At 47.8% G+C, this 16,262-nt stretch overlaps 1 protein-coding gene across 3 annotated transcripts in view; it reads left to right on the plus strand.

The window, feature by feature from the left end:
• Positions 1-16,262, plus strand: part of vps13c (vacuolar protein sorting 13 homolog C) — a 339,126-nt gene that overhangs the window by 157,311 nt on the left and 165,553 nt on the right. For all 3 annotated transcript variants that reach the window (XM_085972079.1, XM_085972080.1, XM_085972081.1), the window contains 3 exons: positions 5,667-5,814; positions 13,038-13,149; positions 14,433-14,578. In XM_085972079.1, coding sequence (XP_085828205.1) covers positions 5,667-5,814; positions 13,038-13,149; positions 14,433-14,578 — 406 coding nt within the window. The remainder of the gene's footprint in view (positions 1-5,666; positions 5,815-13,037; positions 13,150-14,432; positions 14,579-16,262) is intronic.

The following is a 16,262-nucleotide window of genomic DNA, read 5'->3' on the forward strand; positions in this document are numbered from 1 at the left end:
CTCAGAATCTTCCTAAAAATAACTTCAGTGGGCCTATTAAGCAATCATTTGCAGTACCTCTTGCTGCATTTATGCTTATTGTTACAAGTCCAGAGTTCCTCTTATATCTGTCTGGCACTGACTTTATAAATGAACTATTAATGGATTTTACAGAACATTCAAACCCTTTGCCACTATCTATTATTTGCCACTATCTATTACTAAATGGCAAGTAAATGGAGTTGAGATACAGATTGATATACCTATCAATTCCTCCAATAAAAGGCGAAGAGTTACGAAGGTGACTAAAGGTTTTTATTGACTAAATAACAGCCCACTCTCGTGGGTGATCCGATCCAAGCAGGAGGAATACCAGCCAGTCGCTCACCTTTATACCTGGCCTGGTGGGTGGAGCCAAGGCGGAGTCGGCAGTGGTCATCCCAGGTATAGCAGTGTGGCAAGAGGCGACCTCGTACCGTGATACAATAGTGGTCAGTGATACAGTTATAACGAACAGTGGTGAACAGTGCTAACTACTAACAGTGATACGATAGTGAACGTGGTTTACCACATTCACCCCTTGTTTAGAATTAAGTCCGGCGGGGTGAAGTGTACTACCAATTCTGGTAGGTCAGTCTGTCCGGAGGCTTCGTAAGCCTCTCCGATCGCCGCAGCGGTGGTGTTGCCTTATCCGGTGCTGGTGCCTTATCCGGTGTTGATGCTGGTGTTTGCGTGGTCGGCGAGGGCTCGTGGGGTTCCGGCATGCCGTCTACCTGGACTGAGGTTGGGGGGGGTGGTGGCGGTGTTTCCGGATCGGCTGAGGGTGCGAGGTCTCGTAGGGAGACAGTGTCCTCCCGCCCGTCTGGGTACGCCACGTAGGCGTACTGGGGGTTGGCGTGCAGGAGGTTCACCCTCTCGACCAGGGGGTCCGTTTTATGGGTCCTCACGTGTTTCCGCAGCCAGACCGGCCCCGGGGCGGTCAGCCAGGTTGGTAGAGTGGTTCCCGTAGTCGACTTCCTGGGGAAAACGAACATTCGTTCATGGGGGGTGGTGTTAGTGGCCGTGCAAAGTAATGACCGGATGGAGTGCAGCGCTGTCGGGAGGACTTCTTGCCAGCGGGAGGTTGGGAGGCCCTTAGACTTTAAGGCTAAGAGGACGGCCTTCCATACCGTCGCGTTCTCTCTTTCCACCTGACCGTTACCTCTGGGGTTGTAGCTGGTGGTCCTGCTTGCTGCAATACCTCTCTCTAGGAGGAATTGCCGGAGTTCCTCGCTCATGAAGGAGGAGCCCCGGTCGCTGTGTATATAGTTCGGGAACCCGAACAAGGCGAAGAGGGCATTCAGGCACTTAATGACCGTGCTACTGGTCATGTCGGGGCAGGGGAAGGCAAAGGGGAAACGGGAGTACTCATCAACGATGTTGAGGAAGTACACATTACGGTCAGAGGACGGGAGGGGCCCCTTAAAGTCGATGCTCAGGCGCTCGAAGGGGCGGGTGGCCTTGATCAGGCTTGCTCGGTCCGGCCTATAGAAGTGCGGTTTGCACTCCGCACAGGTCTGGCAGTTCCTGGTCATGGTCCTGACCTCCTCGATGGAGTAGGTCAGGTTGCGGGCCTTAATGAAATGGTAGAGTCTGGTGACTCCGGGGTGGCAGAGCTGGTCGTGGAGGGTCTGAAGCCTATCGATATGCGCGCTGGCGCATGTCATTCGTGAAAGGGCATCAGGGGATTCGTTCAGCTTGCCTGGCCGGTACAAGATCTCATAATCGTAGGTGGAGAGCTCGATTCTCCATCTCAAAATCTTGTCATTCTTGATTTTGCCCTTCAGCTTGTTATTAAACATGAAAGCCACCGAACGCTGGTCGGTGAGGAGGGTAAATCGTTTGCCTGCCAGGTAGTGCCTCCAGCGCCGTACTGCCTCCACGATCGCCTGGGCCTCTTTCTCGACCGACGAATGTCGGATCTCGGGGCCCTGTAGGGTCCTTGAGAAGAAGGCCACTGGCCTCCCCTCCTGGTTTAGGGTGGCGGCTAAGGCGAAGTCGGATGCGTCGCTCTCCACCTGAAAGGGGATGGACTCGTCCACTGCGTGCATCGTGGCCTTGGCTATGTCTCCCTTAATGAGGGAGAAGGCCGCGCACGCCTCCTCCGTGAGGGGGAAGGAAGTGGCTTTCAGGAGGGGTCTGGCTTTGTCCGCGTAATTGGGTACCCATTGGGCATAGTAGGCGAAAAGCCCCAGGGTTCTCCTAAGTGCTTTAGGGCAGTGGGGGAGGGGTAGCTCCATGAGGGGGTGCATTCTTTCTGGGTCGGGGCCGATGATTCCGTTCTCCACTACGCAGCCGAGGATGGCAAGGCGCGTGGTGTTAAACACGCATTTCTCCTTATTGTAGGTGAGGTTCAGCCGTTGGGCCGTACGGAGGAATTTCTCCAGATTCGCGTCATGTTCCTGCCGGTCGCGGCCGCAGATAGTGACGTTATCTAGGTAGGGGAATGTAGCCTGCAGTTCGTTCTGGTCAACCATCTGGTCCATCTCCCTTTGGAAGACCGAGACCCCATTAGTGACACCGAAGGGGACCCTAAGGAAGTGGTATAGGCGCCCATTCGCCTCGAAGGCGGTATACTGGCGGTCCTCAGGGTGGATAGGGAGTTGGTGGTAGGCCGACTTCAGGTCGATGGTCGAGAATACTTTATACTGTGCAATCTGATTGACCATGTCAGATATGCGGGGGAGGGGGTATGCGTCCAGCTGGGTATATCTGTTTATGGTCTGGCTGTAGTCGATGACCAGGCGGTTTTTATCGCCGGTCTTTACGACTACGACCTGGGCACGCCAGGGGCTGCTGCTCCCCTCGATAATGCCCTCTTTCAGGAGGCGCCGCACCTCAGAGCTAATGAAGGCTCTGTCCCCGGCGCTATACCGCCTGCTTTTGGTAGCGACGGGTTTGCAGTCAGGGGTAAGGTTAGCAAACAGAGAGGGTGGCGGGACCTTGAGGGTGGAGAGGCTGCAGGTGTTATGCGGTGGGCGGTTTAACGTTTGCTGGTTGTTGACTGTGAGTGGGGGGAGGGGTCCACCGTATGCTAGGGTTACGCTTTGGAGGTGGGATTGGAAGTCCAGCCCTAGTAGGACGGCAGCGCAGAGATGGGGGAGGACGAGGAGTTTAAAGTTTTTATACTCCGTGCCCTTAACCGACAGGGTCACGACACAGTAGCCGCTGATGTCCGTGGCGTGGGACCTCGATGCCATCGAGATTCGGCTGCGCGTTGGTAGGACAGAGAGGGAGTAGTGGCTCACCGTGTCTGGGTGGATGAAGCTCTCCGTGCTTCCGCTGTCGAACAGGCAGGTCGTGGCGTGGCCGTTCACTTTGATGTCCATCATTGACTTGGACAGATGGTGCGGGCGGGCTTGGTCCAGGGTGACGGAAGCTAGTGTGTAGCTGAGCGAGTCGTTGTCATCTGCGGGCGAGGCGGTCGGGCGTGGTGAGTAAAATGGCGTCTCCCACGAGGTAGGGCCCCATGAGGCACTATTGGGGTCGGTTGCCTTAATCAAAGATGGCCGCCCCCATGACTCATGTGTGGGGATGCTGGCCTCAGTTGCCCTAAACAAAGATGGCCGCCCCCATGACTCATGTGTGGGGATGCTGGCCTCAGTTGCCTTAAACGAAGATGGCCGCCCCCATAGTTCGCATGCGGCACTGCTGGCCTCTGAGGATCCGCTCCTGCAGGCCTTGGAGAAGTGGCCTTTCTTCAGGCAGGTTTTACATATGGAGTTCTTGGCTGGGCAGCGCGACCTCGGGTGCTTCTCCTGGCCACAAAAAAAACAGCCGGCGGCCCGATCGCGGATGCCCGATGTCGGGGCCGGTGCCGGGGGTGGCGGGGCCGGTCGGGTCCGGGACGCCGACGCAGAGGTAGGTCCCGGGGGCGGCGCTGGGAAGGGTGCTGTGGTAGGGGTCGGGCCCGAGTCCCAGGGTCGCGAGCAGTACCTGGTGAATGCTTCCTGATCTTGGTGGGCCACTTCCAGGGAGATAGCGAGGGCTTCAGCTTTTTCCATGCTGAGGTCTTTAGCTTCCAGCAGTCTTTGCCGTGAGTACTCGGACCGTAGGCCTTTCAGGAATGCGTCGCGGATATTATCTTCAGTATTTTCGGCTGCCGACACCGATTTAAAGTCACAGTTCCTGGCGAGTGCATATAGCGCCTGTGAGAATTCGGCTACTGATTCTCCTGGCTGTTGCGGCCGTGATCTTAGGAGGTGCCTAGCGTACATGTAGTTTACCGGGGTCCGGTACTTCTGTTTCAGCAGGTTGATGGCGGTCTCGTAGGTAGTCATGTCCTCGATGAGAGTGTATACTCTCGGGCTCAGTTGTGCCTGCAGGACACTTAGTTTGGATGCCTGAGGGACGCTGGATTCTCTCAGGTATGATTCGAAGCAGACCAGCCAGTGTTTAAAGTCTGCGGCTGAGTTTGCTGCTCGTGGGTTCAGGTCCAGGTACGGCGGTCTGAGGGCTCGCAGCCAAGCTGGCTGGTGTGGCTGTGCTCCTGGGAGCTGCGCTGGTGGCTCCTCCGCCGGTTGTGACTCGTTGTCGGACATCATTAAATTTAGTCAATAAAATTGATATACCTATCAATTCCTCCAATAAAAGGCGAAGAGTTACGAAGGTGACTAAAGGTTTTTATTGACTAAATAACAGCCCACTCTCGTGGGTGATCCGATCCAAGCAGGAGGAATACCAGCCAGTCGCTCACCTTTATACCTGGCCTGGTGGGTGGAGCCAAGGCGGAGTCGGCAGTGGTCATCCCAGGTATAGCAGTGTGGCAAGAGGCGACCTCGTACCGTGATACAATAGTGGTCAGTGATACAGTTATAACGAACAGTGGTGAACAGTGCTAACTACTAACAGTGATACGATAGTGAACGTGGTTTACCACACAGATAAACCATGATCCAATAGAATGGCGGAACAGGCTTGAGGGCCTATTCCTAGGTAACTGCTCGTATTTGTACCCAATTGTTTAATGATCAACTTCCTCTTTAAAATCCATGCAGTCTGAAGTAGTTCAATAGCTTCCCTAATGGTTATCTGGGAAAGACAGCATTTAACATCCACCAAGACCAGAAATTCCCCATTTGACTCCCGAGTGCTCCATTATGGATGGGGAAGGAGGGACGGTTGTGGGGGGGGGGGGGCGCACTATGTTTGTAGTTGACCTCAGTGACCTGATGCGAAGGAGAGGGAAAGTAGTTGGGGGGTTCCTGCTGCTGATGGTTATTCAGCAGTCTGTGTTGGGAAGCTGGTGTGCCGCGACAGAATGGAGTTTAGCTGTAACATTTTCCCCATGATTGACGAGCCTGTTAATTCACTGTCTGGCCCTGCATGTGAAGAATGGTACTTGGATTATTTGGAGGATAACCATAGGACTGCACTGCAGCAAAAACAAATACCTTCAGTAGACTAATGGTGGAAAAACCAGGGGTGGGGGTGGGGTAATGGACATTCTCCCATCACTCACCCCCCTCCTCACCCCAAAAATAGGTGTCGATTTGTGTATTTAAAATGTAAAGCAATAGTTTACAGCCAAACAGATTAAAGCAATTATCTTATTCATGGTATGAAAGGAAATGAACTATTACTGTAACATGACTTGCATACAGAGCTTTACTTTTTGATGCAGTGATTCACCTACATTTTTCCATCAGGACTATTCTGCAGACCAGTTCATCCCAGCTGGACATTCAAATGCTGCAGCCCATCAACTTGCAACTCACCGTGCAAAGGAATTTGGCAGCAGCCTGGTATCACAAAATCCCGAGTGTGGAAATCAAAGGACATTTGAAAACTATGAATGTGGGTAACAGCATAGTTCCATTTCATTGTCATCTGCGTGTTCTTGCCCGGGGACTCGGACGCAGACCTGTAAACCTGCTGTAGTCAGTATGCTGTACTTTTTTCTCAGTGTACCCCTGTCTAGGCAGTGACTCATGGGCATCTGGTTTCCTGGGTGTTGGCTGCACTCTGCTACCATGTCCAAATGAGTCTTTGTTTATGATCCTAGATTGTGTTGGTTTAAAAGTGGGAAGTCGTATCACACGTGCACTTTCCAGCAGGGCTCCAGGCTAGTGGTAGGAACCCTGGCTGATATTTTCACCATCTTCGTGCATTGGGGAGCGTAGCTGAGGTCACTGGTAGTGGCCAGGCACCCTGTCTGTGTTTGCAGACAGCTGGACCAATAACTTGCTGTTTCTCAGCCTATTGCACAGCACAGTGGTCATCCTGTGTGTTAGTCTGGTGTGCAATATCCTGGTAAAAGGGGAAATTGTCAATCCTGCAGCACGCTAACTCATTGACCCCACACACATTTATACGTTTCAGTTCGTAGGAGGTATAGGCCTGCAAGTGGAAAGTGCCTTACTGATCTAAGCACAGACAGCGAGTTGGGAGAAAGCCTGCATCATAACTCCCTTTACACCATGAAAGTGCTGATTGGATTACCTGTTATACAGATGCTTGTGAGATGCATAGCAAAATGCGTTGCTGCAGACATGGATGTTAATGTTGTGGCATTTTGCGAGTCCTCATTTTGTAGGAGTTCAGACATGTACCATTACTAGGTTGCAAATCGTATTGTAGTCAAGAGGGTTAGTGAGCAATTCACACAAAATCAGTTCTATGCAATTATTTTGCTACTACTTTTGAGTAAGAACTAGTGTTTTGTTTGACGAGTCCATTTATTTGGCTCTTCAGTAGAAGTTGCTTATTCAGGCCCGTTTGACCAAGAAAATAATCGCATTAGCTGAGTGAACATTTGAGTGTTGATCAACTATATCCATCTGGAAATAGCTGTTTTCCAAAGGTGTGACTTTTTTTGTCCGTATGTAATCCTGGTTTTGATGAGCTTGTAGTCTACACTTGGTGAACGCCTCTCCTGTCTTTTCAGTGTACATCACTTTCCAGTAACATATTACAGGGTTTTATTGATGTTTAGGAAATACAGCATGAAAGGTTAAATATTGCCAAAATATAGCAGTAGACTTGGTTAGCCATCAGGAGCAAAAATCTTTTTTCTGTTTGCATCAACCCAGTGGCACTGAGGCCAACTACCCCCCCCCACCTCCCCTCCCAACCGCCAGCTGCTCTCTCTGAGTTCGGCTTACTTATCAGAGTCCAGGGATCAAGCCTATGACCTTCCTCGGCTTTGTACCATACTACCACACGACTGAACCTACTCATTGAGTTATTTGGAGCTCCCACTGCTGTATGGCAAGCAAGGAGCTATGGTAGCATGGGATTATTGTACAGGAATCCGAGGTAGCACGATAATTTTATTTGTAGTGAATGTGCATTGCAGTTTTTACACACAAGGGAATAGATTGTTGTCTTCATGCCGGGGCATTAAACATTGCCTGGATGGAGCGCAGATAATCATAGAATCTTACAGCACAGAAAGAGGCCATTCGGCCCATCGTGCCTGTGCCGGTTCTTCGAAAGAGCTGTCCATTTTAGTCCCACATCCTAGCTTTTTCACCATAATCCTGCAAATTAGTCCTCCAAGTAAATGCCCAGTTGCCATTTGAAAGTTCCTATGGAATCTGTAGTGTATGTATCCGTCTACCTTTAAGAAAACCATTGTATGTAACCGTTCACCTTTAAGAGAACTATTTTAGGTGTGGCACTACTTTGTTGGCTTCTGTATACTGTAATACCGACGGTGACCACACCGGTATATAAGTGCTGTGTCAGGATTTATTTGGCAGATTCGCCCTGACCTTCGAATAGTAAAGTCCTGTTTTAAGTTACTCTGGTAGTCTGTGTATTAATTAACTAAACAACTCACAGACTTTACAGTGGCGACGAGTCCGATCGTACCCTGCGGCAACAATACTTCCGAAGCAGTTAACGAGCGTCGAGAAGAGGCAACCGCCCTCGTCGTTCTGCTGGGAGAAAACTCGAGGCTGCAGAACTAGAAAGGAAGAAGAAGTTAGAGACAAAGACTTCCATCAGCAACAGGCACTGACTGTCCCTTCTGCCACGGTGAGGAGTGAGCCGATCAGCACGAGAAGCAAGGCGGCCACGGTGACTGTGAGTAAGGGAAAGTAAAAAGAATAACCGGAGGATAAGGGCGGTGCACTTGACCACGGTCGAGGGGGGAAAGGAGCCGGACAGAAGTCTGGTCCAGAGGCGCTGAGACTGGGGCAGCGTGGAGCAAGGAAGCCGCGGTACAGACAGGCTGGGGGACGCAACGGCATCGTGAGACAGCTAGACCGCGACCGGCGAAAAAGGCCGGGCAGCGACCGAAGCCACGAAGCGCTGCGACCGGGAGCGTAGGTGCGGGAAGAGATAAACTCAGCCGCAGCCGGGGAGGGAAGCACCGGACTGCGAGAGGGCTGGGAGGCGCGATTGGGAGCCGAGCGAACGGGAGAGGCAGAGCCGACCAAGGGAGACTGAGCGAGAGCCAGCCCAGCGGCTGAAACTGTTCGCCGTCAACGGGGTGTACCCAGCGCCGGTTGCCCTGCCGAGAAAAGGGAAAGCACTGAAGCCGACGCGCAGGCTGTGAACCTGAAAGCCAGCGGCCGTCGCCCGTGGGGAAAGTGTACCCCTCCCGCCAGGGGAAGAAACGCGGGAAGCCGCCATTAGGCGGGGAAGAAGACAGAAGCGGGAAACCGCTATTGAAGTGGGCGGGGAGAGAAGATAAGCGCGGGAAACCGCCATTTTCGTGGGAACCGCCATCTTGGGGGAAAAAAAAAAAAGAAAATTTAAAGAAATAATTCGTGGTGTTATCAGGAAGAGAGGAAGATGCCTAAGCGTGGTAACATCAACGATTTTAATTCCGAGGTAGAAGACTGGGCCACGTATGTGGAACACATTGAGATCTATTGTGAGGCCAATAAAATAGAAGAAGATGACAAAGCTGTAACCTTGCTAAACTCGATGGGCGCGAAGACATACGGGCTCTTGAAGCATCTACTAGCACCAGCTAAACTGGCGGATCAGACTTTCGATGATATTGTGACTGTTCTGAAGGATCACTTGAACCCCACACCGTTGATGTTGGCGGAACGATTCAAATTCTATGCGAGAACGCAAAGGAAAGACGAAAGCAACGCAGAATACTTGGTTGAACTGCGTAGACTAGCGAAACACTGCCAGTTTGGAGGGAATCTGACAGAGGCATTGCGAGACAAGTTCGTGTGCGGGTTGTCAAAGGAAGGAACGCAAAAGCGACTACTCGAAGAGAACGACCTTACACTTGACAGGGCTGTCCTTATTGCAGCATCGCACGAAGCCGCAGCGAAGGGAACTGCGGAAATGCAGCTAAAGGCAGCGGCACTCAGTGTGGATCAAATTACCTCGAGTACAACAAAATGCTTTCGTTGTGGGAAGACAACACACGACCAGAACCAATGCTGGTTTAAGAACCAGGAATGTAGGAAATGTGGCAAACTGGGTCACATAGCTAAGGTATGCCGGTCAGGGAAGAAGACCAACAACCAAAGGAAGCCATCACAGGAAAAGTACAACAAGGTACACAAGGTGGCTGAGAAGAGTTCAGACGAACAGAATTCGGACTCGGACCCAAACGGCCAGGAGCTGGGCAGTCTGAGAATTCACAATGTGAGTAAGGAAGCTGACCTACAAACTATCTGGGTCATGCTAAAAATAGCTGGAGTCCAAGTGAAAATGGAGTTGGACACTGGATCAGCTCTATCAGTCATAAATCGAAGGGATTACCACCGGCTATTCTCACATATACCCTTAAGAGATACCAAGTTCGTATTGCAGACATACACGGGGCATAAAGTATACCCCATGGGGAAGATAAGAGTCAAGGTGAGAGATGGGGGTAAAGAACACCCAAGAATGAACTTATACGTACTACCTGAGGGAGGACCACCACTTCTGGGACGGGAGTGGATCAAGAAAATAGACATGGAATGGCACTATCTAAAAGCCATAACGAGTGAGGACTCGGTGCAGACAATCAGCTCAGATTCTGAAACGGATGACGATAAGACCAACCCAAATATGAAAGACAAGGCTAAAATGGACTTGCCGACTAAGGTTGGAAGAACGAAGGCATGCATAAAGGCTTATGCTCCAGAGAAGAACAAAGTTTCAGAACAGAACTCCACCGAACAACGACAACATAGTTTGACAGAGAATTCTGAATCTGTTCAGTTTACGGACATATCCATGACTGACGAACACCGAGCTCGGACTCAACTTTATTTCAAATTACGACAGCAAGTAGAACAAGTGAGTTACCGTCTCGAACAAGAGATGAAAACAATGAAAAAGTTCTATGACACCGAATGGGAGAATCTGGAAAGACAACAGAAGCAGCTAGCTCAAGCAGAGAGCAACCATAGAGCCATTGTGACCAATTACCGATCACATCTCCCTTATGCTGTTCAGGAGTTAGAATATTTGCAGGAAGGAGCAAATGAAGAGGAATCTTCAGGAAGCCAGGATTTTATTCCCGTTCTTCTCTACGACTCCTTACAAGCAGAGTTTGAGAAGTTGAAGGAACAGTATGAACAGGCCCAGGCTACAATCCTGGAGGGGATTAACTCGGCAACCTCCGAAAAGCTAGTTTCAGTAGAAGCATATGAGCAACTAAAGGTTGAACATGAGCAAGAAGTCCAAAGGCTGCAGGAAATTCTTGATGAGCTCAAGGCCAAGACAGACTCATCGGTAGAAGTTCCATCCATAGATGAGAAATTAGAGGTGAAAGACATGGCAGAACATGAAAGACAAGATGTCCAAGAACTCATAAAAATATTGAAGGAAACCCAAGACAAATATGAGGCGGCAATGACCGAGGTTCAACAACTTGAAGAACAGATTCAACTGGGAATCCTTTCAGTGGAAGAAAAGGAAACTGTAAGAAACACAGAGACTGTAAGAATGGCCCCTGAACATGAGCTAGAGAGCATCAAGGCGCAACTTCTCCGAGCGCTGAAAGCCAAAGTACAAGAGGAAAAGAAGGTGAAAGCATTGGAGGAAAAGGTGAATGAAATGGAGAAGACTCTGACCCACAGTGTTCCCGTGGAAGAGTTAACGGTCAGCCAACTCCTTCATATGCTGAGGGACAAGACTCTGCAATGGGAACAATCTGAACACGAGCTTCAATCTTCAAAGGGAAGGAGTTCGGAGCTCTCAAAAGTTATGGAAATAGCTGAGGTTGCAACACAGATTTTACTGGGATGCCAAAAGTACGCTGAATCACGTCTATGTGAACAACAGAATGTTGAAACAGCTGCTCCAGTAGAAGGATTGAATAGCCCGATCAATCAATCCCCGATGGAAGGGGAAGTGTTGAAATCACAAATGAGGTCATTAGTGAAGGATTTGCAGGAAACCCAGGAAGAGCGGGATGAATATGAACGCATGAAGAAGTCTCTTTAGGAAAGATGTCTAGGGAGGGAACAACAGTCGGCTAACGTCCAGTTGGGTAAGGAAGAAGTAGCAGGCCCTCTCGCTAGACTAGTTCAGGACGACACCGAATATTACCATGACCTGTTGAGTGACACGGAATATTACGAGGACTTGGTCTGCCCAGCTTGTGATGAAAACTCCCAAAGTGCAGAAATCAGGATGAAGCACTTCAAGTCTAAGGAACATAGGGAGATGGTGGCGCTACAGCTGGCAGCTGATCAGGGAGCCCCGAGAGTCTCCAAGAAGCAGAAAAGAAAAAGACGAAGCAGAAGGTGATAACCATCTAAATCATTATCACTGCTACCAGATCATGTACGTGGGCCCTACGAAGGGAGCCAAATCAGTTGGCAAGTAGGAAAAATTACCAAGGCAGTCCAGCTGTTTGTAAAAGTCAGCACTGCTGGTTCAGCAGGACGGAAGTTCAAGCTGTTAAGTCAAGGGAAAGACTATTGGATGAGTCACGCTAGCAATGTGAACCGGCTACACCACAGAGATGTTGTTCGGACCGAGTCAAGACCAGAGACTGAATCTGTGAACTGTTCCCGCAGAGACTGAATCTGTAAACTGTTTCCCGCATAGATTATACCTGTGAATTGTTTTACATGAAGTTGAATATATGTTATGTTTAATGGGGGACTAAGTATGTTGTAAGCTAAAAAGGGAGGATTGTAGTGTATGTATCCGTCTACCTTTAAGAAAACCATTGTATGTAACCGTTCACCTTTAAGAGAACTATTTTAGGTGTGGCACTACTTTGTTGGCTTCTGTATACTGTAATACCGACGGTGACCACACCGGTATATAAGTGCTGTGTCAGGATTTATTTGGCAGATTCGCCCTGACCTTCGAATAGTAAAGTCCTGTTTTAAGTTACTCTGGTAGTCTGTGTATTAATTAACTAAACAACTCACAGACTTTACAGAATCTTATTCCACCACCCTTTCAGGTAGTGCGTTCCAGATCTTAACAACCCTCTGTGGGGGGGAAAAAAATTCTCATTTTCCCTCTAGTTCTTTTGCCAGTTATTTTAAATCTATATCCTATGGTTACTGACCCACTTGCCGGAGGAAACAGTTTCTCCCTACTTGCCCTTTCAAAATCCCTCAAAGTTGAACACCTCTATTAAGCCGCCCATTAACCTTCTCTGATCGAAGGAGACCAATCCCAGCTTCTCCAAGCTCTCCACGTAACTGAAGTCCCTCATCTCTGGTATTATCCCTAATAAACCTCCTCTGCACCCTCTCCAAGGCCTTGACATCCTTCCTAAAGTATGGTGCCCAGAATTATACACACTACTCCAGCTGAGGCCTAACCAGTGATTTCTGAAGCTTTAGCCTGACTCGAGAGGAAAATGTGGCGGGGATGTTCGCTTGCTGGTGATGGAACCTGCTTGATGTTAGTTCCATTGAAAATCAGGCGGGTTCTGTCAGGGATGTGCCATCCTCCCCGTCAAAATTTCCTTTCTGCGCCCCGTGGAAGTGATGCTTAATGTCCGGGAGGGCAAGAAGAAAATTTACCTCTCAGCCAGCAGAAGAGGAATTATTGTAGTTACTGCTTCTGAGCAGAATGTTTTATTTCTGAAGCTCCATTTCTGTTGAAGCCCTGTTTTACTTCATCTTATTTTCCTGTTTCAGATTGTTCTCAGTGAAGAAGATCTAACTGTTCTGATGAAGGTCCTTGAGCAAAACCTCGGCGAAGGCAGCAAAGAACCAAGTGCGGCAAAAGCACTTCAGGATGAAGGAAAAAGTACTGGCAGTAATTAAACATTTAGTGAAAAATATTATTTCTATTAAATCACCTTGAGTTTGAAATCCTGAAGCATTGCAATCTGAGTGAAAGCCAGTGACCTGCAAAAAACTTAATTGTCCACGTCTAATTTTTGTCTTAGTTTAATTTCGATTGCAGTGCAGACTCCTGAGAAGAGAACGTTTGTCTTTTTGGATTGTTTCCTGATGACACGGTTCTTTTTGTTTTCCTCGCTCTCTGGTACCACAATTATGTGCAAAAGCTGATAACTTTTGACCCAAGTTTAAATATCCGATTAAGAAATGACGTTGCTGAAAGTGCTCTGACTTAATTGCCTAATGTTTACGCAGAACTGGTTTTGTTTTGTTGGTCTGAAAACCTGCAATTTTTAACTTGTTCAATTGAGCATTTGCTTTAAATATATACCTGTGCCTGTAATTTGAGAGTCAGGCTGACTCCCACCCTTTCATTTCACTAATTCGTTCACAGTTTTATCTCCACAGTTTCCCAATACAATCAAAAACTGTTGATCTGAAACAGAGTAGCAAAACACATTACAGGAAACTTTGTGCTATCCGGCACCCACGGGACCGAGCTGCTGCCGTTGCCTGAAAACTGCCGTACTCTCCAGAGTTAATGTTGAGAGATACAGAGATTCTTATCTCCGTATTTGACAACAAACACTATTGCTTAGCAACAGCTTCTAAACACTCGGGTGTGGCCCTAAAGCTCTGTAGCTGAAGCTGTTGCTATAGCTACAGACCTTGCACAGCTTGACTGTTCAAACAAAGCAAAAAACAAACAAACAAAAAGAATAAAAAACGGCTGCTGATTTTTGCCGGTGGCTCCAGATTGCCGGATAGCTCACCTCCGGATAGCACAAAGTTTCCTGTACTTGACCAAAATCAAAACCAACATAGAATTATCCTGGTTCAGGAGCTGCAATCTTTGGTTCTTGTAGAAATGATGAACCAAAAACATAAATGTAAATGTTTTTAGTGAGGAATTGCTTTGTGCCTACTTTTTTTAAATTTTTTTTAAAAAGAGCTTGTTTAATTGAAGAATACTCCCCAGCCTTGGTTAAAAGGTGTAAGGCAGAAACTAGTTAAAATTGTGCCTGCGGATATCTAAACAAACAAATTTAAATACTTCAAATATAAATAGATCACAAGAGAATACATAAATCAGAGTAGCCTTGCTGTATTCATTTAATGAAATATCATTGTTCAGTATTGCTGTCAAATTTAGTTTTGCTAACAGTTTGCGTATTAATGAATGAACAGAAAAACTCAAAGATCCCAAAGAGGCAGCGAAATCTGGGAAAACTGTGGCAAGCGAGAGCTCCGCAGCAGATCAACTTTTAGAAATGGTCAAAGGAGGAGTGCCAAATGATGTTGTCAATGTTCAGCTGAACTTTGAAATCAAAGAGGTAAGTAGTAGTAGTTCTATTAGAGATTTAAACAAGCTTTAATAGACCACACAATGGAAGTCTCACAAAAGCCCTATTTATTAATGTAGCCCAGTAGCTGCAACTCTTACCGAAACGTTCTATGAAATGACAAATGCAATTGTACTATTTGGAGCAGTTGTGAGATGGGAATGGAGAGCATATTAAAAATTAAAATAATACAATTGGTTGTTGACGCCAGATGAGTGGGTAATGCCATGTCCTGTGTGTTTGCGTCATTGTGTGTCACATTTTGAGCCTGTAGCAGTTGGGAAAAAGAACACTCAAAAGCTTTAATGGTCACGTTACAGAGGATCAACTTTGCAGCCTTTGTATGGCGTAGCCAGTCTTCTGCAATAGTGCTATGTATTGCAGGCAGCTGTGCAAAACTGAATGAAGCCACGACCTGGATTCAGAAATACAATACAGCTTGGTCAAATCTTTTAGAATCCCTACATTACAGCAGTGACTACATGTCTAAATTAATTTAATTGGCTATGAAGCACTTTGGGACATCCTGAGGTCATGAAAGGTGCGATAGAAATGCAAGTAGTTCTTTTAGCTGAAGGCAAACGCAGTCACCTATTTGCACATAGCAAGATTCCACAAACAGCAGTGAGATGATTGGCCAGTTTATCTGTTTGATGGATAGATGTCGGCCAGGACATCAGGAGAACTAGCTGCTCGTCTTTGAAATAGTGCCAATAGGTCTTTGCATCCATCCAAACAAGCAAGCATGGCCTTGGGGTAGTGTCTATCCCAAAAGATGGCACCTCCAGCAATGCTGCACTCTGCCACTACTGCACTGAAGTGCCACGACTGCACCGAAGTATCAGCCTTGATTATGTTCTAGAATAGGGAATTATCATGGTGGCCAAAAGCTGGTTCAAATCTTTTTCTAAGGAATCAGTTGGTAGCTGGTATCATGTGGATTCATTTTAGGATTTGATGTGTCACATGATTAACATGGACTATATAGACCAATCAGCAACATTTAAGGCTCACTACAATTATACAATGAGACAAAATAAAATAAATTTTATTTTATTTATATAGCATTACATAGGATCACATAGGATATAAGGCACAGAAACAGGCCATTCAGCCTCCTCCCATCTTTCCTCATCGAAATCTATCAGCGTAACCCTCTGTTCCCTTCTCCCTCATATGCTTGTCCAGCCTCCCCTTAAATGCATCGATACCATTCGCTTCAACCACTCCCTGTGGGAGCGAGTTCCACATTCTCACCACTCTGGGTAAAGAAGTTTCTTCTGAATTCCCTATTGGATTTCTTGGTGACTATCTTATATTGATGGCCTCTAGTTTTGCTCTTCCTCACAAGTGGAAACACTTTTTCTGTACCCACTCTATCAAAACCTTTCATAATTTTAAAGACCTCTATTAGGTCACCCCATAGTTTTTTTTTCCCAAGAGAAGAGACCCAGCCTGTTCATCCTTTCCTGATATGTATACCCTCGCATTTCTGGTATCATCCTTGTAAATCTTCTCTGCACCCTCTCCAGTGCCTCCTATATACTTTTTATAATATGGTGACTAGAACTGTACACAGTACTCAAGTGTGGTCTAACCGAGGTTCGATACAGTTTTAGCATAACTTCACCACTTTTCAATTCTATCCCTCTAGAAATAATCCCTCGTGCTTGGT

The sequence above is a fragment of the Somniosus microcephalus genome, chromosome 32 (genome assembly GCF_052327205.1).
Source record: "Somniosus microcephalus isolate GS21.2 chromosome 32, FLI_Smic_1.0, whole genome shotgun sequence".
Lineage (NCBI taxonomy): Eukaryota > Metazoa > Chordata > Chondrichthyes > Squaliformes > Somniosidae > Somniosus > Somniosus microcephalus.